This window comes from Cervus canadensis, chromosome 23 (genome assembly GCF_019320065.1).
Source record: "Cervus canadensis isolate Bull #8, Minnesota chromosome 23, ASM1932006v1, whole genome shotgun sequence".
In the NCBI taxonomy this organism is placed as follows: domain Eukaryota; kingdom Metazoa; phylum Chordata; class Mammalia; order Artiodactyla; family Cervidae; genus Cervus; species Cervus canadensis.
This window is the reverse complement of record NC_057408.1, coordinates 5,172,519-5,196,701: the sequence shown is the minus strand read 5'-3', so window position 1 is coordinate 5,196,701 and position 24,183 is coordinate 5,172,519. Positions and strand designations below refer to the sequence as shown.

General features: G+C 54.3%; 1 protein-coding gene across 2 annotated transcripts in view; it reads left to right on the top strand.

Moving 5' to 3' along the window:
- MYO5B (myosin VB) overlaps positions 1 to 24,183 on the top strand; it is a 337,920-nt gene that overhangs the window by 301,897 nt on the left and 11,840 nt on the right. Inside the window, exons 27-36 of one of the 2 annotated variants that reach the window (XM_043443866.1) lie at positions 1,426 to 1,491; positions 3,173 to 3,415; positions 4,264 to 4,364; positions 10,587 to 10,664; positions 14,320 to 14,518; positions 16,849 to 16,942; positions 18,230 to 18,373; positions 20,881 to 21,032; positions 21,749 to 21,838; positions 24,008 to 24,158. In XM_043443866.1, coding sequence (XP_043299801.1) covers positions 1,426 to 1,491; positions 3,173 to 3,415; positions 4,264 to 4,364; positions 10,587 to 10,664; positions 14,320 to 14,518; positions 16,849 to 16,942; positions 18,230 to 18,373; positions 20,881 to 21,032; positions 21,749 to 21,838; positions 24,008 to 24,158 — 1,318 coding nt within the window. The remainder of the gene's footprint in view (positions 1 to 1,425; positions 1,492 to 3,172; positions 3,416 to 4,263; positions 4,365 to 10,586; positions 10,665 to 14,319; positions 14,519 to 16,848; positions 16,943 to 18,229; positions 18,374 to 20,880; positions 21,033 to 21,748; positions 21,839 to 24,007; positions 24,159 to 24,183) is intronic. The other variant, XM_043443867.1, reaches the window with a different exon arrangement.

Below are 24,183 nucleotides of genomic sequence, written 5' to 3'. Positions count from 1 at the left end.
TGTGCTGTCAATGTCCTGCTGAATGGACACCAGCCCAGGCCTTTCCCCAGGGCAGCAAGTCACAAGCTGACCCTGAGTGGTCACAGCCCCACCCCTGGGGATGCTGGGAGACGAAGCAGAGGCCGGGACCCTGGAGAGCTGCTTTCCCAGGTCACAGGCTGGAAACCATGGGGCCAGTGTCACCGTCCTTGACCTTGAAGGAGCTGCAGGAGGGGCTCAGATGCAGCCCCTGCCTCACAACCTGGGACACACCTCATCTATCGACAGCTGGACTTCAGGCTGCCAGCACTATGTGTAATCTAATTAAACAGTCAGGTTTAAACACCCTAAACCTCTCTCGTTCATGGACCATCACCCACTACTTGAGATCACCCCAAGCAGTTAACCCTTTATAGAGGTTTGTCTACCCCTTCTCAGTAGACAAGTCAAGTCCAAGAGCTGCCAGACAATTCCAGGAGTCCTTGGCTCAGCTGAGTCCTAATGGGCGAGTATTCCCGTGGTTGTCATCAACAACCCCAGGGGTGGAGCTGTGATGTCAGACCGCATCCACGGTGCTCTGTAGTAGGCCAGCTGGCCCACTGCCTGTTGGAGTTTCTTATAAGGACCTGGAGGAAGCAGACTTCTCCACAAGGTGCTCAGAGTAACTTCGTTGGGAAAACAGACGGTTCATATGCACACATATCCCCCCAAAAAACCAAAGAGGAGCTCGTCAACCTCATAATAAGTACAGAATTATGTTAACCTTCTTAGTAAGCACACAGGTCTGATGGTGTTAGTTTTGTAGGGCTGCTGAAACAAAGTACCACAAACTAGATAGCTGAAAACAACATGAGTTGATTCCCTCTTGGCTCTGAGACCAGAAGTCAAAAATTCAGTGGTCATCAGGGCCGTGGTCTCCTAAGGGCTCTTGGGAGATGACTCCAGTCTCCGCCTCCATCCTCAGGTCACGTGGTGCTCTTTCCTGTGTGGGTATCTTTCCTCTCCTTATAAGGACCCCAGTCATGTCCGACTAGGGACCATCCTAATGACCTGCTCTTGACCTGCTCACATCTGCAAGGGCCTGTTTCCAAATGGGGTGACATTCACGGGTACCAGGGGTTAGGGCTTCAGTGTATCTTTTTAGGGGACATGGTTCAACTCATAACAGTATGATTTGTATTCAACCTGTAAGGGCTCATGAAGATCATGTGAATGAAGTTATGTAGGGGATGTGGGCAGGCAGGGAGGGGTTATTTATGGAGAGCTCCATGGTGGCCTAAGGTAGGGAGCTGCACTTTGGAGGCAGAAAGGAGGTGGACACATGGAGGGTGAGGGTGCTGAGTTCATGAGCAAGGGTCAAGCCCCTCCTGACCATGGAGGGAGGTCCTCCTGGGGAGCAGCCACCCTGTGGCCCATGCTCACCTCTCTGCCTCTTTACCCACACAGGCAGAACAACCAAGCAATGACTCAGATTTGGACCAGGATGCAGATCTAGCCTACAACAGTCTGAAGGTAAGATTCTTGGAAGACAAGCTTCTTTAACTCCCCCTGCAAAGGTCTGGAGATGACACTGGGCAGCAGCAAACCCAGTCCTGAGCTCCCGTCCGCTCTAAGTGGAGCCATCAGCGCACATTTTCTTCTTCATGCATTTGTTTCTTCATCTTCGAAATGAAGGAAAATTTGTATGGTGGCTCAGATGGCAAAGAATCTGCCTGCCATACAGGAGCCCTGGTTTCTGTCCCTGGGTCAGGAAGATCCCCTGGAGAAGGGAATGGCTACCACTCCAGTATTCTTGCCTGGAGAAAATCCCATGGATAAGAGGAGCCTGGCAGGGTCGCAAAGAGTCAGACACGACTGAGCGACTAACAGACTTTCTCCATGAAACTATATATGCTAATAGGAAATTGTTCCCTCTATACAACACCCCCGGCCCAAAATTTGCCAGTTTTCCACACCAAACAATTCTCCAGTTCTCTGTGGACACCAATTAGGTGCCTTTCAATTAAATTCAGTTCTGGTACGAACTTCTGAGAGTTGACACAGAAATGCCCACGAGGGTGGTGGAGTGGTGGGAAGGACCCTGTACCAGCCTCTGAACTCACCTTCTGTGCTCCACCCTCAGTTTCCTCATTCATTAAGGAAAGGGGTTATACCCAGTCACGTCTCAGCTCTGTGATCCTATGGCTCTGTAACAAGTGTGCAACCAATGCCCACTTACCCATGTTCTTGGTTTTCTCTGGGAATCTTTGAATTCCATGTATTCCAGGACCCTGTCAGCAATTTACATAAAATCATCAGGCTTTAAATTGCCTGACTTCATCTTAAACAGAAAGTTAAATATTTTGCCTTGAAATGTTAAATACATTCCAAAACTGAGTTTCAATGGTATTGTTGACTCTGTACGTAGGCAATTTTTTTCTCGAACAGCACTGGCAGTTGGTGGCTTTCTGTATGACCAAAACAATGTTCTTGGTCTGTTCTCCAACAACAGTCCATGTGATGCTCCTTAGAAGACAGGGGCAGAGAGGCCTCTCTAGACAAATAAATTTAGGATGTTGCGGTTTAGTCGCTAAGTCGTGTCCGACTCTCATGATCCCCATGGACTGTTGCCCACCTGGCTCCTCTGTCCATTGGATTTCCCAGACAAGAATACTGGAGTGGGTTGCCGTTTCCTTCTCCACGGGATCTTCCAGATCCAAGGATCAAACTCAGGTCTCCTGCATCGCAGGCAGATTCTTTACCACTGAGCCACCAGGGTTAGGATATCCAGCATTTTATAATCCCTTTTATAAAGTCAAAAAATACGTTAACATATTAGGGTTCCAGGAAGTCCTGTGTTAACAACATGTGGAAACTTTCACCCAGTGCTTCCACAAGGAAAGATTTTGTAGCTGGATGCACCTAGAAATATGAACCCTGCTGAATCACTGAGAGGAATGCAACCCTGGTGGGGGTATCGTGTTGGATCCTTAGCACCAGTAACTTGGGATTGTGGGCTCAAGTCCTGACTCTGACCTGTTGCTGACATGGTCAGAACCTCTCTGTGGCCCGTCATTAAAATGGGAAGGTTGCTCTTAGCTTCCTAGGCGGGCGAGGCAGGTGATGAAGGAGGGTGGTGGAGGAGGAAGCCCTCCTGGGGAGGGTGCCCTGACCCCAGGCAGTGACGAGGGTGTCACTCTGGGCCGCCTTCCAGAGGCAGGAGCTGGAGTCGGAGAACAAGAAGCTGAAGAATGAGCTGAACGAGCTGAGGAAAGCCGTGGCCGGCCAAGCCTCGGAGCACAGCCCCGCCGCCACCGGCACCCCCGACAGCTACAGCCTCCTGCTGAACCAGCTCCGGCTGGCCAACGAGGAGCTGGAGGTGCGCAAGGAGGAGGTTCTCATCCTGCGGACCCAGATCGTGAGCGCCGACCAGCGCCGCCTGGCGGGCAAGGGCTCGGTGAGGAGGGGCCCGTGGGCCTGTGTGGGGAGAGCTGCTTTCCTTAGGTGTCTTCACCCGAGAAGGTCTTCAACCTACAAGACCAGAGTCTTTTGCTCTAGAGTCACCTCTAAAAGTAGAGCGAGGTACCTGCTGTCCTCCCAGCATGACTTCACAGGAGACTTTGCTGGAAGCTTCTAGAATCTTCTGAAGTTACTCGATAGGCTCATGTTCAGAAGGAGTGAGGCACAGAATCAGAGTGCACCTGGGCCATGGCCTGAGCAGCTCCCCTTTGGCTTGCTTTTTCATCTTAGGTTTTGTCTTTTGTTACTTACTTTGTTTCCCAGGTGGAGGAAGTCTTTCCTCTCTCTCTTAGCCTCCCAGGGTAACAAGTCAAATGCAGCATTTGTTCCTAACGTTTCTGTCTCCTGCACAGATTGAGGAGTGGGAAGGGAGGGGTCAGGGGCCCCCTGGGCCGCTCTGGGCGTGGGCCTAGGGTGGTGTGATGGGACAGGTGTGTGGGCAGCACTATTTGTGGGGGATGCCACACTGAGACAGACTTCAGCTGTGTCCTCTGCATTCGGGGAGCTTTCTCTTCCAGGGACACCTTGCCTCTCTCCACCCCATCGTACCAGCCCCCCTTCTCTGCGCTCGCTGTCTTTCACAGCCAGGCCTTATTGCTCTCTCCCTCTCCCCACGTGATTCTAAAATCCCATTCCTGCCAGGGATTAACTCCTGTTATCTGAAGTCTTCCTGGGCCTTCATCTTTTCCCAAAGGCTCATTTTTTTCCACCTCTGTGTATGACGTCATTTCATGACAGTTGTTCGTATAACCAGAGTTCATTCTTTCTTAATCGGGGATCTCCTAGGAGCCAAACATCAACGCCCGAACCAGTTGGCCGAACAGCGAGAAGTACGTGGATCAGGAAGATGCCATCGAGGCCTATCACGGGGTCTGCCAGACTAACAGGTAAGCCCCATCTTGCAGTGACTGTGCTTGGGGGAGGTGATGACCGGGCAGGGGCCCTGCCCAGCCCAGCACGTGAGGCCACTCCGCAGGCACTGACCGCGTGCTCAATATCGGTTATTATAGGAGATAAGTGGGGAGGAGCAGAGTCCCATTCACTGAAGTAGCCTGCTGTTAGCATCAGCAAGACTCCAGTGAACACCCCTGGAGCATCTAGAACCCAGATCCTCTGAGAAGCCCTGGGGAAGGGAGCTCCCCAGGGAGACTTGACAGGAGCAGAGGGAGGCCTGACCGGGAGTGACTTCTCTTGTAGAAACGGGAACAGGCATCAAGTGAGTCCGCCTGAGTAGTAGCAGGGAGCCTGCCGCAGCTGCTCGTTGCCCTCCTGCCATCTTCACCAGCCCGGCTGGTGAACAGACGTGACGGTGGGCCCCGTGCCCTGTCATTCAAGACATGGAACCCACACCAGGCCCTGCAGAGGTTGGATGGGAGACTCTGACCACTGCCGGGCTGGCTAAAATGAGATTTCCCAGGACTTCAGTGAACTGATCACCTCTGGTTCCCCCTCAAGGATGAGCTACCCGGGATTAAGGCAAAAGAGAGTGACCGAGAGAGGCAGAGGACACAGGATGGAGCAGGGCGCTCATGGTAGCACACCCGAGTGCGTGAGAGCGTGCACGGGGATCCGTCCTCTCCCCAGCTCTTGAGTGACAGTGCTCTGCTTCCTCGTCTGACCTGGGGACAGTCGCAGCAGCCTGCCGCACAGGGTGACTGGGATTAGGCGAGCTCGTCCGCGCGTAGCTCTCCGAGTGATTCCTGCCCGTGAAAGCACGCAGTCAGCACAGTGTCGGTGTAGCCACTGCTTCCTGGGCACTTGTGTAAAGTTGGAACTGGCCCTTTTCCCTGGCCACCTTTCTCTCTCCCTGAATGTTGATCAGTCATTAAGCATTTAGTCAAAATTGCAGGAAGCAGAAGTTGTCAGCAGGGGGCCCTGGGAGTGCATGGTGAACCCATTGGTAGGAAGATCACTGAATGACTTGAGGACTGCCCAGGGCTTTGATTCCCCTCTATCTAGCTCCTCTTTCCGCCCAAGAGGAAGCTGAGCAGCTCAGGTCACACAACAGGCCCGTAGCTGAGTCAGGGTGGAAGGCGAAAGGCCTGACACCCAGGCTGGGCTGCTTCCAGCTGACTGCATAGGCGATAAGAAGGTAAAGGTATTTTCTCAGGCCCCCAGGAGGAAACCATTTATTTCAAGAGAGCCATAATTCTTTTCCATAAAAGGAAGGAAAGAAGAAAACGAAAGTGAATTTCTGCATGCCAAAACCGCAGTCAAGATTTAGTCATTTTAAATTATCTTGGGTGAAGATAAGAAATGAGATGAATGAGAAAAAGGAGCACAGATGACATTTAAAAAAAGAAGAAAACAGGGAGCTTGGTCTTGACGGGGGAGTGGGAATATCTTTCTGATCTCCCTTTTTATTCATCCAGATGGTTTGTCAGAGATCCAGTCCCAAGTCAAGGTTTTCCCAGGGCATGCTTAATACCCTGGATTCGTCTTCCTTGGCAGCAATGATAATGATGGTGATAAAATAAAAATAGCTTTTCTTATATCTTAAAATAATTCCGTACCCAGCAAGCCCAGGGTACAATAGGGAACTAATAGCCTGTGAAGCCGAGTTAAGTACAGGATGGAGCCGCTGCCTCCAGGAGGGGAAGCCAGAGGAACCGGTTCTCCAAGTGCCTGGAAGAAACATCAGTGGGTTTGCCAGTCTTCTGGTTCCGTGAATCCCAGCAGTCCCAGAGGACAGCAGTGGGCAGGTGGGCAGGGCGGGAGGATTGGGATGTGATTGCTGGAGCCCAGCCAGCAAGGGCATCCTTTCCAGCAAAGGTGCTTTGAAGACAGTTGCTTTCGGTCTCCTACCATTTTCCTGTGACGGAGAGTGTTCTGGCTTAAATGTAAATTGTATTATGCAGGGGCAGTTTTGGAGTTGGTGTGGTTGGAAAATCTATCCTCTCCCTAGAAAAACTTACACTCATAACACTGAATTTTTCTTAGGTTTCTAGAGAGAGTGTAGACACACGCACACACCCCCAACCTGATCACAGCCCCTCTAAGAGCACTGGTCCCCAGGTTCAGAACTTTTTCACCTGCTAACTTTCATAGTCTATAGAGTTAGTTTTCTGATCTTTGCAACTGTGTCTTTTGTCCTCAAATGTAGGTCGAAAAGCCAGTGTTGAGGACCTGCTCTGAGAATAGCCGCAGGAATAGGCATAGCACGTCTGTCTCCGAATGCTGTCTCATTTTCACATCTGGGGAACTCAGAGAAAGCCAGCATCGTTACGAGCATTTTATAAGTGGCAGAACTAGATTAAAGAGACAGCTGGTCCATGCCCCAGAGATGGGCGGCCACAGACAGGCTGCTGTTTGGAGAGACCGTCTTTTCAGAGCTGTCTGGAGCCAAGTCCAGCAGGGAGAGTTGGGTCAGAGGGCTGGGAGACGGAGCTTCCTGCTGCTCTGAGGCCGGCCTCGCCTCTGGGCATGAACCAGGGGGTTCGCAGAGCTGCCGGGGGGAAGGGGTGTGGCCAGGGCTCAGGCCTGGCTCCAGGAACTGGTTCCCTTAGTTGCTGGCCAGTTCCACCCACACCTCGCCAAGGCGGTGGACTTAGGGTGCATTCTTGGACCCTTCCTCAGGTCTCAGGAAGCCTCGCAGGCCCCTCCACCCAGCAGTTGCCAGGAAATGACTGGAGGCCTGGGCATGAGAGCAGCTTTGCCGTTGCCACCCAGGTTTGGGCAGCTGAGGGGCGGGGGGTGTTACCCCCTAAGGGGCCTGTGCAGGAGAGTGGAGACCTTATCCCACCAGGGAGCGGTTTGCGCAGCCGTCTTGGGGTGGGGGAGCTTGGAGTTAGGGTTCCTTTGGCCTGGAGCCCCAGCGGCTCTCCTGCTGGGCAGAGTGAAGAAGGGGAACTTGATTCTGCTCAGCTCGTCTCACAGACCCAGCTCAGTTGCTCTTGCCTAGAAGTTCTCAGCTTTTTTCCTAACGTTCCCCAAATGCTCTTGGCCCTGAGCCATCAGCAGTTTGCTGTGATTCCACGGTGTAACCATACCTGTCCACAAGCTGTTCCCCGCTGCATGGCCAGGCCTGTCCGTGGTCTCAACATCCCTTTCATTCCTGGTGTTGGGGGAGCCATCTCCCGCTTCTCAGAGGTCCCAGAATCTCCTGGGCAGTGGGGTAGAAAGTCTGGGTGGGAACTAAAGAGGGAGCACAAAGCGGTGTTTGTAAAATTGGGACACTGACTGTCTCCGAACTGGCAGGAACCTCGCCCGTTCTGTCCACAGGACGGCAGGCTCTTTACACTGGACCAAGGGCTGGTGGTCGGCTCCTGGTTTTCACAGTCCCCACAGATGCAAAGGCATATTATCCCAGGCCTTTCCTGGTGCACGACGTTACAGTTTTAGGTTGTGTAATTATAGATCTGGAAGAAACTTCCCAGATAACTCAGCTGAGCACTTTAACTTTACACCTGAAGACACAGGCTCAGGCGTGTGGGTGGCTAGCCCAGGTAGGAGCTTGTTAGCCGAGGGCAGTGGCTGCCTTGTCTTGCCACCTCCTGTGTTCGGGGACTCTGCCTGCTCCTTACTCATGTGTGTGTCTGTGGCCTCTTTGGGAACAAGGCTCAACACAGTGAGACATACACAGGATGTTCTCCATGAATATCAGTTCAGTTCAGTTGTTCAGTCATGTCCAACTCTTTGTGACCCCATGGACTGCAGCACACCAGGCCTCCCTGTCCACCCCCAACTCCTGGAGTTTACTCAAGCTTATGTCCATCGCGTCAATGATGCCATCCAACCATCTCATCCTCTGTCGTCCCCTTCTCCTCCTGCCTTCAATCTTGCCCAGCACCAGGAATATATAGGTTGATATTAAGTGACATCAAGGGCTTATAACATTTAAGAAGTAAATTCCTGTGAGCTTGTTTGGGGTTTTTCTTCTTAAGCCCCCAGGTGGCCCTCTCTCCCCAGCCTGTCACCTGCCCCCGCATAGCGGTGTGGAAGGAGGGGAGGGAGACCCCGTCTTGGGGAACAAAAGATAGGCCTGGAGCTGGTTGAGTGGTTCTTAATTTACTTGTGTGCCTGACTTCCAGAGCTCTGTGGGATGACTGAGTCACACGGTTCTCTACTCCAATCTTTGTGCCCCATGCCTGGCATGTTACAAGAACGAGGGATGCGACCTTCCTCACTGCAGGGCTCAGCAGCACATGTGCCCCCCTCCCCGAGAGGGGGTCTCCTGGGAGCTGCAAGGGTGCAGGGACCCTCCAAGGCCCGGCAGCCCCTCCTCAGGGTCTGCAGGACCCAGCCAGGAAAGCACCTGAGAGCAAAGTCAGGAGACCTTGGGTTCTAGCCCGGGGTCAGTGTCAGGCAGGTAGCCTCCCCCTTGGTGTGTCTGCCCATGTGGAGATGAGATAGTCAGGGATCCCCGGGGGCCCCTTCAGAGACAAACTCTGCGCCCACCTCTGGGCCCGATCCCACGCCAGCCGTCGCTGTGCCTGGAGTTCCTGCCGATGACCTGCCCTCTGGGTTAACGCCACTAACATGGCAGCCACCAAAGGGCCCACGTTCAGTGTTCACACCCGAGAAGGGGAAGGCCTAGGCTGTCAGCTGCCCCCCTCACACAGCTCAGGCCACGTGTGGATGTGCAGGGGGAGTGGGACACACGTGTCAGGGCCCTGACTCGGGGAGGTCCCAGGGCACACACCCAGCTGGCGGGAGGCAAGCGTGGGCAGGAAGCAGAGGCCACGGAGCCCGCCCATCACTAGCGCTCCCTTGGCTCATTCTGGACACTGCAGAATCGGGCCTGTGCTGGGTGTGACCAGCTATGCCTGGGAGGCGGCCTATGTGAGCCCTGCCGGGGCTGGGCCCTTCCTCAGGAGGAGGAGCTGAGGGGTGTGGGGGAGATGTGACAGGTAGCTTCATACCCGCCCCGCCCCAGACCTCACACCCATCCTGACCGATGGGACATCCGGTGGCCGACCATGGCCAGAAATGCTCTGGAGACGACTGTCATCTCCAGAGAGTTAGGTTGCTGGTCTTGACCACAAGCAGAGTGGACACAGCTCCCGCTTCCTGCCAGGGTGCTGGGGTCCAGCCCACAGGAGCAGAGGCCCCTGGGAGCAGGGACAGAGGGGACAAAGTTGGATGGGAACAGCAGGGCTCTGCCTGCTGCCCGCCACCCGGTCCTGCTGGCCTTCGAGGGTCTCGTGCGTGCCCTGGGCTGGGCAGGGCTGGGGAGTCCACGCTGGGGGAGTCTGTGACACGCGCCTCCCTTCTCGGAGCTGCCCGGCCTGCACTGGGCAAGCGCAGGGCACACGGAGAGCACAAAAGAGCTAGAAAATCAAAGGCACTGCCCTCCTGCTTTTCCAGCTGAGTAAACGGGAATGATGCAGTCCGGTCCCAAGGTCAAGGGGAGAAAGTTCACTACTCACGATGCCGGTTGCAAAGTTGCTGTTAGCTGTTTCTTGATGCCAGACTGCAGGGAGGGCAGGAGTTGAGATGAGTTAATACTTTTGTGCCCCTGAGAAGTGACAGGAAGGGGGCACACGCGGACACACAGGCAGGATAGGCCGTCTCCTCCCCTGTCCTCACGGAGCCAGGGGTCCCCGCGGCTGTGGGCCTGTGGCTCTGTGGATCTGACACCTGGGAGGCCACCACCCCGCCCCGCACAGTCAGCTCATGCTCATCGCCTGCACCGTCTACCCTGCATGGGTCCTCTCCTCCCTGCCCTGTTGGCTGGCCCCCCTGACTCGCACTTGCTTTTCCTGGTCATTCTGGTAGAGGGAGGGGCGATGAGGGAGCCCACATAAACGCCTCCACCCAGCCCGTGCTGCTGCGGTTCACAGAATCATCAGAACAAGCTCACCCTCTTGCTCTGCCTTCAGCAGCGCGCCTTCTGGCCTGGGACAATCAGAGGCCCCACAGGAGGGTGTAGGAACCCACTCTCAGGACAGTGACCGGAAGCTGGGAGACTGGAGGGAGATGATGTTTGCAGGCGCCCAGATGCTGGTGATGGGAGGGGTAGGAGGGGAACCGGGCGTTCTGGAACCTTCCCTCCTGCCTTTCCAAGCCTGGCTGCCCTTGTTTCCCTTTCCCAGCCCTCTGCTGCCCCCCATCCCCTCTTTCTCCCCCATCTACACTGGACGCCCTGTTTTTCTGTCCTTTATTTCTAGCAAGACTGAGGATTGGGGCTACTTGAATGAAGATGGAGAGCTCGGCTTGGCCTACCAAGGCCTAAAGCAAGTTGCCAGGTCAAACGTGTGGTCTTTCTTCCTGTGTCTGCTGTTCTGCCTGCTCGTGTCTATGCTTGATTATTTTTCAGCTGGAAGGGATGCAAGGGTACAGCTCACGGGGACAGGGCAGGGAGGAGTGTCGGAGGGAAGCCCCTTGCATCGCCGTCTGTCACTTTGTGTGGAGGCTGCTTGTTTGCGTCAAGACGATAGCTCTTGATGGCTCACTGGAACCTTGAAAACTGCCTGGCCCAGCTCCCTCGCTCTGTGGGTGAAGGAACAGATGGGGCTAGTTAACCTGGTGAGCAGGCTCTCAGCTCTTTAGAATGATGGAAATTTAATTCTGGGATTCCTGAGTCTGTGCTGCTTCCGTGCTGCACTTTGACCATCCTGTGTGCAGATCAGCCCAGAGCCCCGGCTACATCTGTACTGCTGGCCAGCTCCGGGCAGCCTGCCCTCCAGCCCATGTGATGGTCCCCATCGTGGTAACTGCTTGGAGCTCACTAGAGTTGAGCAACCCGGCCCCAGTGTGCTGCGGTGTCAGCATGTCTGACCTCGTGCCTGTGGGGTGAGGACACAGGTTTGCAGGGAGTGAGGAACTTGCTGCCTGCACAGGAGATCCAGAATGTGAACCTGGTTCCATTTACTACCAGAGTCTGAATCCGGCCGTTTGACCATCAGCCCTGGGAGAGCAGCCTAGCACAGGAGATTAGACAAACCTAGACAGCGTAATAAGCAGAGACATCACTTTGCCAACAAAGGTCTGTGTTAGTCAAAGCTATGGTTTTTCCAGTAATCATGTATGGATGTGAGAGTTGGACCATAAAGAAAGCTGAGCGCTGAAGAATTGATGCTTTTGAACTGTGGTGTTGGAGAAAACTCTTAAGAGTCCCTTGGACAGCAAGGAGATCAAACCAGTCAATCCTATAGGAAATCAGTCCTGAATATTGTTTGGAAGGCCTGATGCTGAAGCTGAAGCTCCAATACTTTGGCCGCCTGATGCGAAGAGCTGACTCAATGGAAAACACCCTGATGCTGGGAAAGATTGAAGGCGGGAGGAGAAGGGGATGACAGAGGATGAGATGGTTGGATGGCATCATTGACTCAATGGACATGAGTTTGAGCAAGCTCTGGGAGTTGGTGATGGACAGGGAGGCCTGGTGTGCTGCAATCCATGGGGTCGCAAAGAGTCAGACACGACTGAGTGACTGAACTGAGTTGATGTGAGGAGCCAACTCATTGGAAAAGACCCTGATGCTGGGAAAGATTGAAGGCAGGAGGAAAAGGGGGTGGCAGAGGATGAGAGGCTTGGATGGCATCACCAACTGAATGGACATGAATTTGGGCAAACTCCAGGAAACGGTGAGGGACAGGGAGGCCTGGCGTGCTGGAGAGCATGAGTTCACAAAGAGGCAGACATGACTTAGCAACAGAACAACAACAGAAGGAGCATAGCCTGACCATCATGTCCCGCTTCTGCTGCCAGCACGTGGCTGCTCAGGGCTTTGGCACAGCGTCATGTGTCTGAGACTGCCAACAGTAGAAGGGGAGGAGGTCCTCAGGCTTGTTCCCCAGAAGAGGAAACCGGCTCAGCGAAGTGGTGTGAAGGCCATGCCGGCGCCCTCGGCCTGATGCTGGCAGAGCTGGGCCGGGAGCCTAGGTCCTTGAGCGCCATCTCCCGAGTTCTGCCTGGCAAGGACATCACAGAGGTCCTGGAACAGCACCAAGAGCCTGTCTTATTGGCAAAAGAAAGTTCAGGTCGGCTGGCTCTTGCGGCCATGTGTCTCCTGGCTGTGGGTTCGAACTTGGCCCCTCCTGTGAGCCACGTGACATCTGGCTCCATTTTCTCGCTGGTAGAATGTGGATCCGAATCAGACCTTCCTTCTCAGGTCATTGTCAGGAATAGATGCAGGTGAAGCACTCTGTACACACACCTGCCGTGGAGGAAGCACAGAATAAATACTAGCTGCTGCTTGTATTATAATGGCTATGTTGGAGTAAGATCAAATTCCTGCCCCATCTAGATGTTTGCTTTAGTTTGGGTTGGGAGCGGGAATTGGATGTGCTTTGATACGTAATGAATTTATTAATCAAGCGAAGAAGGCACAGCCCGATGATGCATCAGGACACCTGCCCTACCTGCCCTGGGACATGGCCTCAGACCTGTCTCGGGTTTAGTGGTCTCACCTGCCAGATGAGGTGGCCAGCCTGGGGCTGGGGCAGAGGTCCTTGGACCTTGCACAGAACCCTGGCAGTAAGCTCACTCACAGCACAAGGCGGGAACTGATCGTTTGGGTGGAGTTCCTAGAACCTGAGTGTTCCAGTCTTATTTCTCTCATTAAATTTATAGCTTGCTGGTGATTACTTTCAGTGTATCGTAAGCCAAGATCAGATGTTATCTAAATATTGTGTGTCCCCTAAAAGTGCTGGCTTAATTGCCGAATTATTTTCCACAAAACCCTCATTATTGCTTTCCGTGGTGATGCGTGAGTCACTCAGTCGTCCCTCCATCATCCCTTCTTTCACTTGTGTCACTTTGCTGAGCTGGCCCGCAGAGCCTAGCATCGCCCCCGGTGCTGCTGTGAGCTGACCGGACAGGCAGCTCTGTCCATGTGGGACTTTACAGTGAAGACGTTCCCTTCTCTTGCTCCCTCCCACCTTGGGGCCTTAGCACCTCCTGGACTGACAGCAGAAGTAGCAGAACCACATGGTGCTTCCGGTCACCATCTTTATCTGCATCCCAGGAAGAGGACGACCCCAGTCAGGAGGCATTTGATGAAAGTTTCTTTTAATCCTTAAGCCCGGGAAGATAGCACCATAGTCACAAAATCAGTAATTAACCTCTTAAGGACGCTGCTTCAGAGCCTTCCTTAATTCCTGGCCTTGCAGATGGATTGGGGGTCTCCCAGAATTGCCCCGACTGTCTCCCAAAACTTCTCCCCAACCTTCCCCAGATCTTTTCTAGGTGTTTTTGCCACTTGTCATGACAACGGTGGATCTTAAACCTCCCCCTGATCGTTTGCAGTTAGTCTTAGCTTCTGTTTGGACTGTGGGAAAATGTGTATAAAAGGCCAGAGATGAAGTGCATGCGGGGCGGTCATAGTGGTTAGGTAAATAAAAAGAATAAAATAAATAAAAATAAAAATAAAAAAGGGATCTAATATTTTGCCTTTCTCAAACTTGTAGAGAACCTACTAAAGGGGAGATATACAAGTAATACAGTTAGTTCCGTCTACCAGAGTTTTGTCTTAGCAAGGAGATTCTTGTGAACTTCGGGGCAGATATGGATGCTTTTATTGGAAAGATGCTCTAAGAAATGTATTTCTGCTGATCTCTTGACCTTCAGACAGTCTCTCAACCCCAGACCAACAGACTGTGCTCAAGAGCAAAGGATGAGGGGATGAGAGTGGTGGTGAGAAAGGCGTGAGGTCAGGGGCGCTATGTTGGACCTTGATTCCCTGTCCTGCAAGAGGAAGGCTGGCCTGCTTGCCTGCCCAGCCCCGCAGCCCTGCTTCCCACCCCCAGCCCCACGTCTGTCCCCCGTGGGTCTCATGCAATTGCTGCTGCTGCTGTGTCCCTGCTCGGCTGCCCCCCCGTCACGTGTCACTCTGTGGCCCCTGTCTGGGGGCGCAGACTCCAGCCCCCCCGTCATCTGTCCTCCTTCCTCTGGGTGCAGGTTGCTGGAGGCCCAGCTGCAGACCCAGAGCCGCGAGCATGAGGAAGAGGTCGACAATCTCAAGACCCAGCTGGAGGCCCTGAAGGAGGAGATGGACAGGCAGCAGCAGACCTTCTGCCAGACCCTGCTGCTCTCCCCAGAGGCCCAGGTGGAGTTCGGCGTCCAGCAGGAGATGTCCCGGCTCACCAACGAGAACCTGGTGAGTCCCCGCACCACACGGGGCCCAGTCCTGGGAAGGTCACGTTCTCGAAGCAAAGGGGACCAGCAGTGAACCTTTCACCAAATGGACGGGGTTCATGTCTTTGGCCCTGTGGCAGAAACAGAGAGAGTCTAGAACTCTCCCGTCAGCAAGAGTGCGGAGCTGTTTTGTTTGTCTGTTAACATGTACCTAGCCTCCTGAAAATTTAGCAGCCCTTCCGGAAGAGCTTCCAGGTCATGCAGGTCAGGAATTCTGGCAGGGCCCAGTGGGGGCAGCTTATCTCTGCTCCACTGTGGTTGGACGGGGCCGGAGGACGCAAGGCAGCCCCAGTCCCAAGTCTGGGGCCTTGCTTCCCTTCCCGGGGTCTGCTCGCTGCCGTTTATGTGGCCGCTGACTTCCAAGAGGATGAGGGGGAGGCCTCTTAAGATCTAGTTCCAGAACTGGGCCAGGGTTACTTCCCCACATTCTGTGGACCAGGGCAGCTCTGGACAGACTGAGTGGTGGGGGCAGATTCCCCCCTCTTGCCCGGAGGGGCAGTGGGGGGAGTGGTCGGTGGCCGTCCTGGCAGGCAGTCATTGAATGAGCTGGGGCAGAGGCCAGAGAAATGAGTCTCTGTTCTCAGAGAAATCTCAGGCAGGTGGGGGAAGCAAGACAAAAAAAAAAAGAAGAAATAAGACAGTGTTTCCAAAAACCGGATTCCACGTGGGAATAGCAAGTATTACAGAAGAAATGAGGCAGGAGGCGTGAAAGGGAGGTCGCCCACGCCGACGGGCAGAGAGGAGGAGGGGGGAGGAGCCCGATGTCTTCCGAGGCCCCACAGTCCCATCGCTGTGGCGGCACAGGGTCCGTAATGGTCACGGAGCTCCCTGCTGGGACAGGGTGACATTAATGCAGTGCCAGGTCCCAGGGGCTGATTCCCCCGTGGGGCCGTGGCTGCTGGGAGTCTCGCAGCCCCTGAGGGGCCCCAGCCAAGGACCTGTTTTGCTTCTGGGCCTCAGGTAACCTCGCTGGCCTGTGGGCTTGTCCAGCGGATGCTGCTCCAAGGCACTCTCATGCCTTCACCAATCGTCCCTCCCCAGGGCACCGCCCATCCACCTGAGGCTGAGGGGCTCCTAACGGTTGCCGTGACAACCCGAGGAGGCGAGGCCTAGAGGACTGTGGCTCAAGCAGGGCGCCAGGCGGACTGAGCAGGGAGGAGACTGCCATCTAGACGGAGAATGCTCTGACCCGTCCCCTGCTTTGTGGCTCCAGACCCCGGGGAGCAGCGAGGGTGGGAGGTGGGGGGACTCCTACTGGAGCCCGAGCCTGGCCTCCTTGTTAGCGGCCTGGCTCGCTGGCACCAGGACCACCACCCCCGCCCTCCTCCGCTCCACCCTCCAGGGCAGGATTCAGTTCAGTTCAGTTCAGTCGCTCAGTCGTGTCCGACTCTTTGCGACCCCATGAATCGCAGCACGCCAGCCCTCCCTGTCCATCACAAACTCCTGGAGTTTATTCAAACCCATGTCCATCGAGTTGGTGATGCCATCCAACCATCTCATCCTCTGTTGTCCCCTTCTCCTCCTGCCCCCAACCCCTCCCAGCATCAGGGTCTTTCCAGTGAGTCAACTCTTCACATGAGGTGGCCAAAGTATTGGAGTTTCAGCTTCAGCATCAGTCCTTCCAATGAACACCCAGGACTGCTCTCCTTTAGGATGGACTGGTTGGATCTCCTTGCAGTCCAAGGGACTCTCAAGAGTCTTCTCCAACACAACAGTTCAAAAGCATCAATTTTTTGGCGCTCAGCTTTCCTCACAGTCCAACTCTCACATCCATACATGACCACTGGAAAAACCATAGCCTTGACTAGACAGACCTTTGTTGACAAAGTAATGTCTCTGCTTTTTATTGGTCATCACTTTCCTTCCAAAGAGTAAGCGTCTTTTAATTTCATGGCTGTAGTCACCATCTGCAGTGATTTTGGAGCCCCCAAAAATTAAGTCTGACACGGTTTCTACTGTCTCCTCATCTATTTTCCATGAACTGATGGGACCAGATGCCATGATCTTAGTTTTCTGAATGTTAGGCTTTAAGCCAACTTTTTCACTCTCCTCTTTCACTTTCATCAAGAGGCTTTTTAGTTCCTCTTCACTTTCTGCCATAAGGGTGGTGTCATCTGCATATCTGAGGTTATTGATATTTCTCCCAGCAATCTTAATTCCAGCTTGTGCTTCATCCAGTCCAGCGTTTCTCATGATGTACTCTGCATATAAGTTAAATAAGCAGGGTGACAATATACAGCCTTGACGTACTCCTAGATGTGTTCTAATCACACTGCTTCCTTCTGCTTTTAGGACCTTAAAGAGCTGGTTGAGAAGCTGGAGAAGAATGAGAGGAAGCTCAAAAAGCAACTGAAGATTTGCATGAAGAAGGTCCAGGACCTGGAAGGTAGAGTGTGAGTGCGTGTGAGTAGGTGTGTGCGTGTGTCCTGAGGCACATGTGTGCTCAGCCCCCCTCAGGGAGGGGCCTGCCTGCCCCTGCCCCAGATGCTTGCTCCACCTGCTGCTGCCCCCGCCCAGTGCAGACACGTGACAGACTCGCGCAGACCCCAGGAGCTTGCCCAGTCTCATTTTGCTGGAATCTTCACCCACAAACACAAACTTAGCAAGTGTTCAGGTGCTGACTCCAAGCTGTGCGGGAAGGGGAGGCTGCCCCATGGACCTGCCTTCAAAGGGCTAAAAACTGGAGGGCAAAACTTTCTGGTTCAAAAGATTGCTCCATAACATGAAGCCAGAAAACACGGGGGCCCCCACTCCATGCTCTAGTAGTCAGGGAGAGAGGCCAGTTCCCTGGTTAAATGTCCCACCTGGCATCTGGCCCAGAGAGGTCAGGCAGAGACTTCATTGGATCTTCCAGAAACACCCAGAGTGACTCCCTGCTGTAGGTCTGATCATATCACTCTCCACCCCTCTTTGCACGTCCCGCCTTCCTGGGAACTGTCCTTTGGTCCCCTCACCACCTGGGATGCACGCCCACCCCCCTCCTTCCACAGCTCAGGAGCCACGTGCTTGGGGTTCCAGTCCCCTCGTTCACTGTTCTAACACCACGTGCCTGCCAGGCACGTTCCCATTGCAGGTGTCGATTTGTTTAAGCACCCGCTGATGTCCACCTGCTGCTCTTAGGTGAGGCTCTAGGAAGGCAGGACTGGGTCCTGTTCAGCCTTGAGCTGTCGCCCCTCATACCCCACGTGCCCCTCGCCATCTTTGGATTTCTCTTTTCTATTCCTAGGCTTCTCAGTCTTCCGGTCACTCGGAGTTTTTCTTCTCTCCCGTCCTCCTCCTTCCCTTCACCCTCCCTACTCCTTTCTCCTTCCCGCCTCCCCTCCCCCTTTCTCATCGCTGGGGGAAGTGGGGAGAAGCAGCCCCCCAGCAGAATGGTTGTACATCCTGCACCTGCATCCTTCCCAAGTTCTCTCTGGTCCACAACCCGCCCTCTGCCGTTCTGGGTGTTTCCCAGCTCCTCTCCTGAGTGGATCCGGTGCCCCGTGCTCAGGTCCTCTTGTCACACGTGCGACCCAGGCTGCAGGGCAGACTATGTACGGAGTGTGGGAGCCCAGTGAACCCAGAACCCTGGGGCCCAGACCCCGGCCCGAACCCTGCCCACCCAAGATGCCTGGCCCCCGGGCCTGAGCCTGGAGACCTCTCAGTTCGTGTTCCGTCCCTCTGCCCTGCTCAGCTGCCCAAGCCTTGGCCCAGAGCGAGAGGAAGCGGCACGAGCTCAACAGGCAGGTCACGGTGCAGCGGAAGGAGAAGGACTTCCAGGGCATGCTGGAGTACCACAAGGAGGACGAGGCCCTGCTCATTCGGAATCTGGTGACAGGTCAGCCCCGCCTCCCGTCCGCCTCCTGCACAACCCGCACCCCGCGGACACCCCCTCCCACTTTCACCCACCCCCTCGACCTGCTGCGTTTCTGACGAGCTCCCAGGTGAGGCTGATGCTGGGTTAATGTGGGGCTGCCCCCGGAGAGTGTGTGCGGGGGGGAGGTGGGGGGGGCGGCTCTTGGGAGCTGTTTTCCTCGCCACCCTGGGCCTGGTTTGCCAGTTGTACCAGCTCCGACCCCTCTGGTCTCACACCTCCACCTGGCTTCAGCAGGCCTGACGTCCTGCTGTGTGCCCAGCCCACGTCAGCAGCCACCTGCAGGGCCCGCAGGGAGAGCCTGGGCTAGGACCAAGGGGTCTTTGGAGGCCTGGTTCTCTGGCCCCTGAGCGGCTAGCTCCCCTCTCTGGTGCCTGAGTTCTCCCGTCTGTAAGACTTGAAATATGACAGAGGTGAAAGTGCTGTGTTGAATTGTTTGGGTGTGAGGAACTCAGGGAGACGGAAGAACGGAGCATGATTTCAGCCTGGCACAGGTTTTGGTTCAGCTCTTTGTTTGGGGTGTTTTTAGCAGCTGAGTATTTTGCTCTTTTTATGAAGGTTAATTTCCCCTACCACCCCTACAATCGCCTGACAACTAAATGTGACGTAAGCTCACCTTAAACAGGCTGTGTCTTGTTCAAATGCCATTAGGAAAGAACCTTTAATCTCTGATGAGTGAAACTCAGGGATCACAGCATCAGAGTGAAATAGAATAACACTGGAGGAGGGAGTAATACTGGCTGCTTGTGCCAGCCGACGGGCAGCTCCCCACACTCATCACTCAGGTGGCCCCAGGCCTGCACACAGCACTCAGCCACCTTCCCTCTAAATGACTTCCCACACGAACTGGGGAGGATTTCACTGATGGCAGCTCAGGTGCCAGGTGCTGGCTGTTCTGTGGATGATGGCGAAAAGCAGAGCCATGGTCCCCGCCCCCAAGACGCTGCCACTTAGCTGCTGCAGGATCCCAAATCACAGTGGAAAGTTCCAAGGCAGGAGAAGCTGTTTGCAGTCTGCATAGGGGTCAGGCTCAAAGCCAAAAGGTTTAGATTAGACGTCTGGGTCTTAAAAAAGACACATTTTTCTGGAACAATGTTACTGGCTTTCTCATTAGAGCCAAGGGCCAATCCGCAGTCATCTGTTACGCCTATGAGATGCCCAAATGTTAACCAGGTATCAGAGTATTATGGCCTGTAGGTGTATATTTGAGGTCAAGTACCCCCTGGAGATGCTGGCAGCCCATGCTGAGCCCCAACCCCGGACTCCCTGGTGGAAGATCTGAGGATGTGGCCCCTTCCTTCCCCCAGCCCACCTGCCGCTGGAGGGGGACGTGGCCTCCCTCGTTGCTTTGAGGGGCTCGTGGGACCTGGACGAGGTGGAGGTTGGGGGTGGAGGTAATGGGGATGTGGGTTGAGGGCTGGGGCTGCAGTCGGCGCGTCTGGGGCCTTGTGCCTGGGCCTCCTGCTTGCCTTTCCGCTTTGCCGGTCCCTGGTCCTCCTCCTCCTCCTCCTCCGGGCCCTGCCAGCACCCCTTGCTCTCACCTGGTCTGTGCTTCCCTGAACCTCCTCTGGGATGGCAGGCAGTCTGACAGCTTCTCCCTGGTCTTCCGAGGGCTTTGGCAGGAAAGGACCGAGAGACCGAGCAGGAGTCTGCGGTCCACGGGGAGGCTCGCCAGCCCCTTCTGGTCCTGCCGGGGCACACAGCCCAGGGGGCGCGGGGAGGCGGAGGGGAAGCGGGGGCAGCAGCTTCTCCTGACTGCAGCCAGGTTAGTGCTGGCCACGAGGGAGGTTGAGATGGTTGTCAAGCAGCGGGGTGGTGGCTGGGGCACGACAGGGCCTGCTTGAGCTGCCGCCTCTGACAAAGTATGGGCAGCTGCTGCAGGGAGGTTGCTGAACAGAAGACCAGATGGGCTAGAAGTTGCTCTGGCTCGCCCAGCCCCTGGCCCATGGGCTCTGTCTTTGGGACCAGGCCTTGTCTTCTTGCTGCTCAGGAGCCCGCTGTGTCCACAGCAGGACATGCTGCTGCAGAGGCCTAGGGGGTCCTTGCCCCGGTCCCCTGGTCAGGGAGCCTGTTCCTGCCTTCAGCCAGCCTCTGGCTGTGGGCCCCTTCTTGGCAAGGACCATGGCCTGTGTGTAAACTTGGGCAGGGAGCCCCGCGCCCCGCCCCTGGGGATTCTCTTCCTCTGTGTTGTAAGGCCAAGGCGTGACAAGCCTATTTTGAACAACTAGGAACGTGTTTGTTTGGGGTTTTCTAATGCGTTTCTGAAATACTGGTAGACAGGGTCCAAAGGAATGTGTATGTATCCAGGGCATCTTCTCCCCTACTCCTCTGCCAGCCGCCCTCCCACCCCCCACCCTGAGGAGCTCCAGGAACCTGGGGAGACAGTTTGTATGGGGAGCCAGGATTCTTACACCCCTGAGCATCAAGCAGCGTCTGCTGCCGAGCTAAGCATTGCTGTCTGTTGTTGGCAGAGTTGAAACCACAGGCGCTGGCGGGCGCGGTGCCCTGCCTCCCGGCCTACATCCTCTACATGTGCATCCGGCACGCGGACTACGTGAACGATGACCTCAAGGTGCACTCCCTGCTGACCTCCACCATCAATGGCATCAAGAAGGTCCTCAAGGTCAGTGTCCAGGCCCCAGGCACTGGTCTTGTGGGGAGCTGGGTGAACACGGCAGCTCACTGTCGCTTCAGTTGCAAGTTCCCTAGAATCTCCAGCTCTGAAGGAAAATGACGCCGGATCTCTAGACAAACGGGCCCCCTAGGATGTTTCACCACGTGCTCCCCAGCACCCCCTGTGCTGGACCCCAGACAGTTAAGAACCTGCCAGGCCGTCTGGCCCAGTGCTCACGGCAGAGCCCAGGGCTGCTGGAGTCAGGCTCCTCTGTCTCCCTTGGCTTTGTCATAGGAACACTTCCTGTTTTGCTCCGGACCTTAGGGTCCAGCTTTATCTAGAACTCACCTGTTCATAGTTGGTCCTCCCATGCTCTGCCTTCAGCCTGGTGACCTAGTACTATATGGCCCAGTTGCACCCCAGTTTTCTCCAGTGAGACTCCCAACTGGCCCCAGGCCCTACCCACTCCCCGCTGGGTGTGCACCACTGATCAGGGGCCTCCAGGCAGGGTTGTGCATCCTCCCAGGGGCTGGAGGAGCAGGAAGGCAGCCTCATGGGGAGGGCTTTCTTCCCTGTGACCGTGAAGAGTAAGGGTCCGCTTGTCACCGGGCCTGCTTGGGGCCTCCTGGGTAAGAGAAGGCAAGGTGGACCCGTCAGGACAGGTAAGCATTCGACCAGATGGGAACTACCTCCTCATAGCCAGGCACGTCTTTTTCTTTTCACAGAAGCACAACGAGGACTTTGAGATGACATCATTCTGGTTGTCCAATACCTGCCGCCTCCTGCACTGCTTGAAGCAGTACAGTGGGGATGAGGTGAGTGTGAGATGAACCCAGGCCCCTGGAGGGCACGGATGCCACCAAGGTGCCCTGTGTTCCTAGCACCTCATTAGGTCCTCGTTTCCTGGGGTACAGCAAAGAACACCCAAGACCCACCTCAGACCCAGGTCAGAACAGGGGCAGGAAGGAGAGGTGTCGATCCTGAAGGCATCTCTGTTTTGTTCACACGTCATCCTGAGCTGCTTTGTGTCACCTAAGGAGAGGGCGTGAGGTCTCTGGGCACCTCTGGAACCTCAGACTCTGTTCACTGAAGCAGGAATAAGGCAGGCCTCGATGACACCTGAGGGCCCCTGGAATGAATGGGAAGATTTGTGAGGAAATGTTTGCACAACCCATCCATCATCTGAGAGCCCCCTAGGAATCTCCCTGAAAACCCTGTGAACTTAATTTTCTGAAGCAGCCCTAGAAGGGCCCCATTTCTGGCAACGTGGCAGAAAGCTCAGTGGTCTGGGGTGTCAGATTATCTCCCAAGCCAACCAGTTAGCCTGTCTGTTCTAAGACAGAGATGGTCTAAGAGCAGAGGCGAGGTATGGTTGAACTACAAATGTGCAGACTGACCCTGAAACCCAGCTTCTTGCTTCTCATAAAGTTCAGCCCCTTAATCTGAGGCCCCAGCTCACCCCATCCCTTATTAATGTTCTGCTCTGAAGCTCTAGGGTCCAGCTTTTTCTAGAACTCACCATTCCCCCTGTTGATCCTTGAAAAAACTTCTCCCATGCTTTGCCTTCAGCCCAGTGACCTAGTAACATACAGCTCAGTCTCACCCCCGTTTCTCTGGTGAGACTCCCAACTTGTACCCAGATGCCGTCACACCTAACGCCCTGTAGGCCTTCTCAGCTTGCCTCCTCCCTTTCTTTTCACAATCTCAGTCTCTACACTCCCCAGGCCTTAGTGTAACTCAACAAGGTGCAACAAAAAGCTTTGATCCATCTTTTGTGCCAGAACAAGTTTTCATAGACTATTCTCTCTGGGATTATAGAACAACATGCTGTGCCAGGCAGTCTCACCACCCTCGGAATGGGACTTGACTCCCATCTCTATCCTAGAATCTGAACTTTGTTTCATCACCTGTTTTTATTATGAAAGGGAGTGGGTTAAATGTTAAAGAAATAGTGTGTTTATTATTGGAAGACATGGGGCTCATTTCAAACCAGATATCCTCTATTCCCTAACCCTAACATTATACACAAGCTTTTACTTTAAGCAGAAAATTGTATTTAAGGTTATCTCCCTGAAAGTCACCACTTGACCTAATGCTGTCTGTACTCTGCAGGGAACATTATATAGGGCTTGGGAGGACCAAGAATTCTGTTACGTTGGGCTACTCTTTCATGTGCTTATATTCCCAGGGACAAGACTTGATCCACAGTGTAACCAGATCTGCATAGCCTAGACAATAATTATCCTGTTATCCCCTCTTCTGCCTACTTTTGTTTTCTTTAAGAATTGCTTTGTGATCTGACACAAGAGGCATTGCTAGAGACAGTCATCCTTTTGAAAACACTGACTTTTCGGCTGCTCTTGATTCTTTTTGGCCTGAATACGGAAGGATATTGTTCACATGAGTTCTTCTGATATTAGCAGCTCTCTCAACTTGCATGTTACTTCATCTAGTTAACAGGGAAAGCTTAGAAGACCTGGTGCTATAACTGTGCAATCATCTTGTTTCATCCGTTAATTCTGATACCCAACAATAGGATCTACATAAAATTTCTCATTGTAAAAACATACGCTCTGAGCCAGGTACTTCTTCAGGGACTTGTGTATAGTCTTAATATTTTAGGGTAACCTGGTATATTGGGACAAGAACTGGGTAATGATGCAGGAAGCGTGGGTCCCTCTTTCCCGGGACCTGCTGCCAACCTGTACTTTGCTGCCTCAGGGAGACTTCAGGGATTTGGACCAAATGATCACAGCCTTTTGATTAAGCAGTTTTCCAAGTCCTCTGTCATGCTAAGTTTTGACTCTGCCTTCAAACTTACGAGCCATCCTCGAGAACTGGAAGAACTGACAGGGTCTTGTAGGACATCACCTGAGCAGACAGAACCTGAGCGGTCCCCCACAGTAGGACACCTCGGAAGTGACTGGAGGCCTGGAGGTCTTCCTGTGCCTGGCACTCAGCACAGCGCCCGTCTCCCTCCGCAGGGCTTCATGACTCAGAACTCTGCAAAGCAGAATGAGCACTGTCTTAAGAACTTCGACCTCACTGAATACCGCCAGGTGCTGAGCGATCTTTCCATTCAGATCTACCAGCAGCTCATTAAGATCGCCGAGGGTCTCTTGCAGCCTATGATAGGTAAGCTGGCACCGGAGATCTCCAG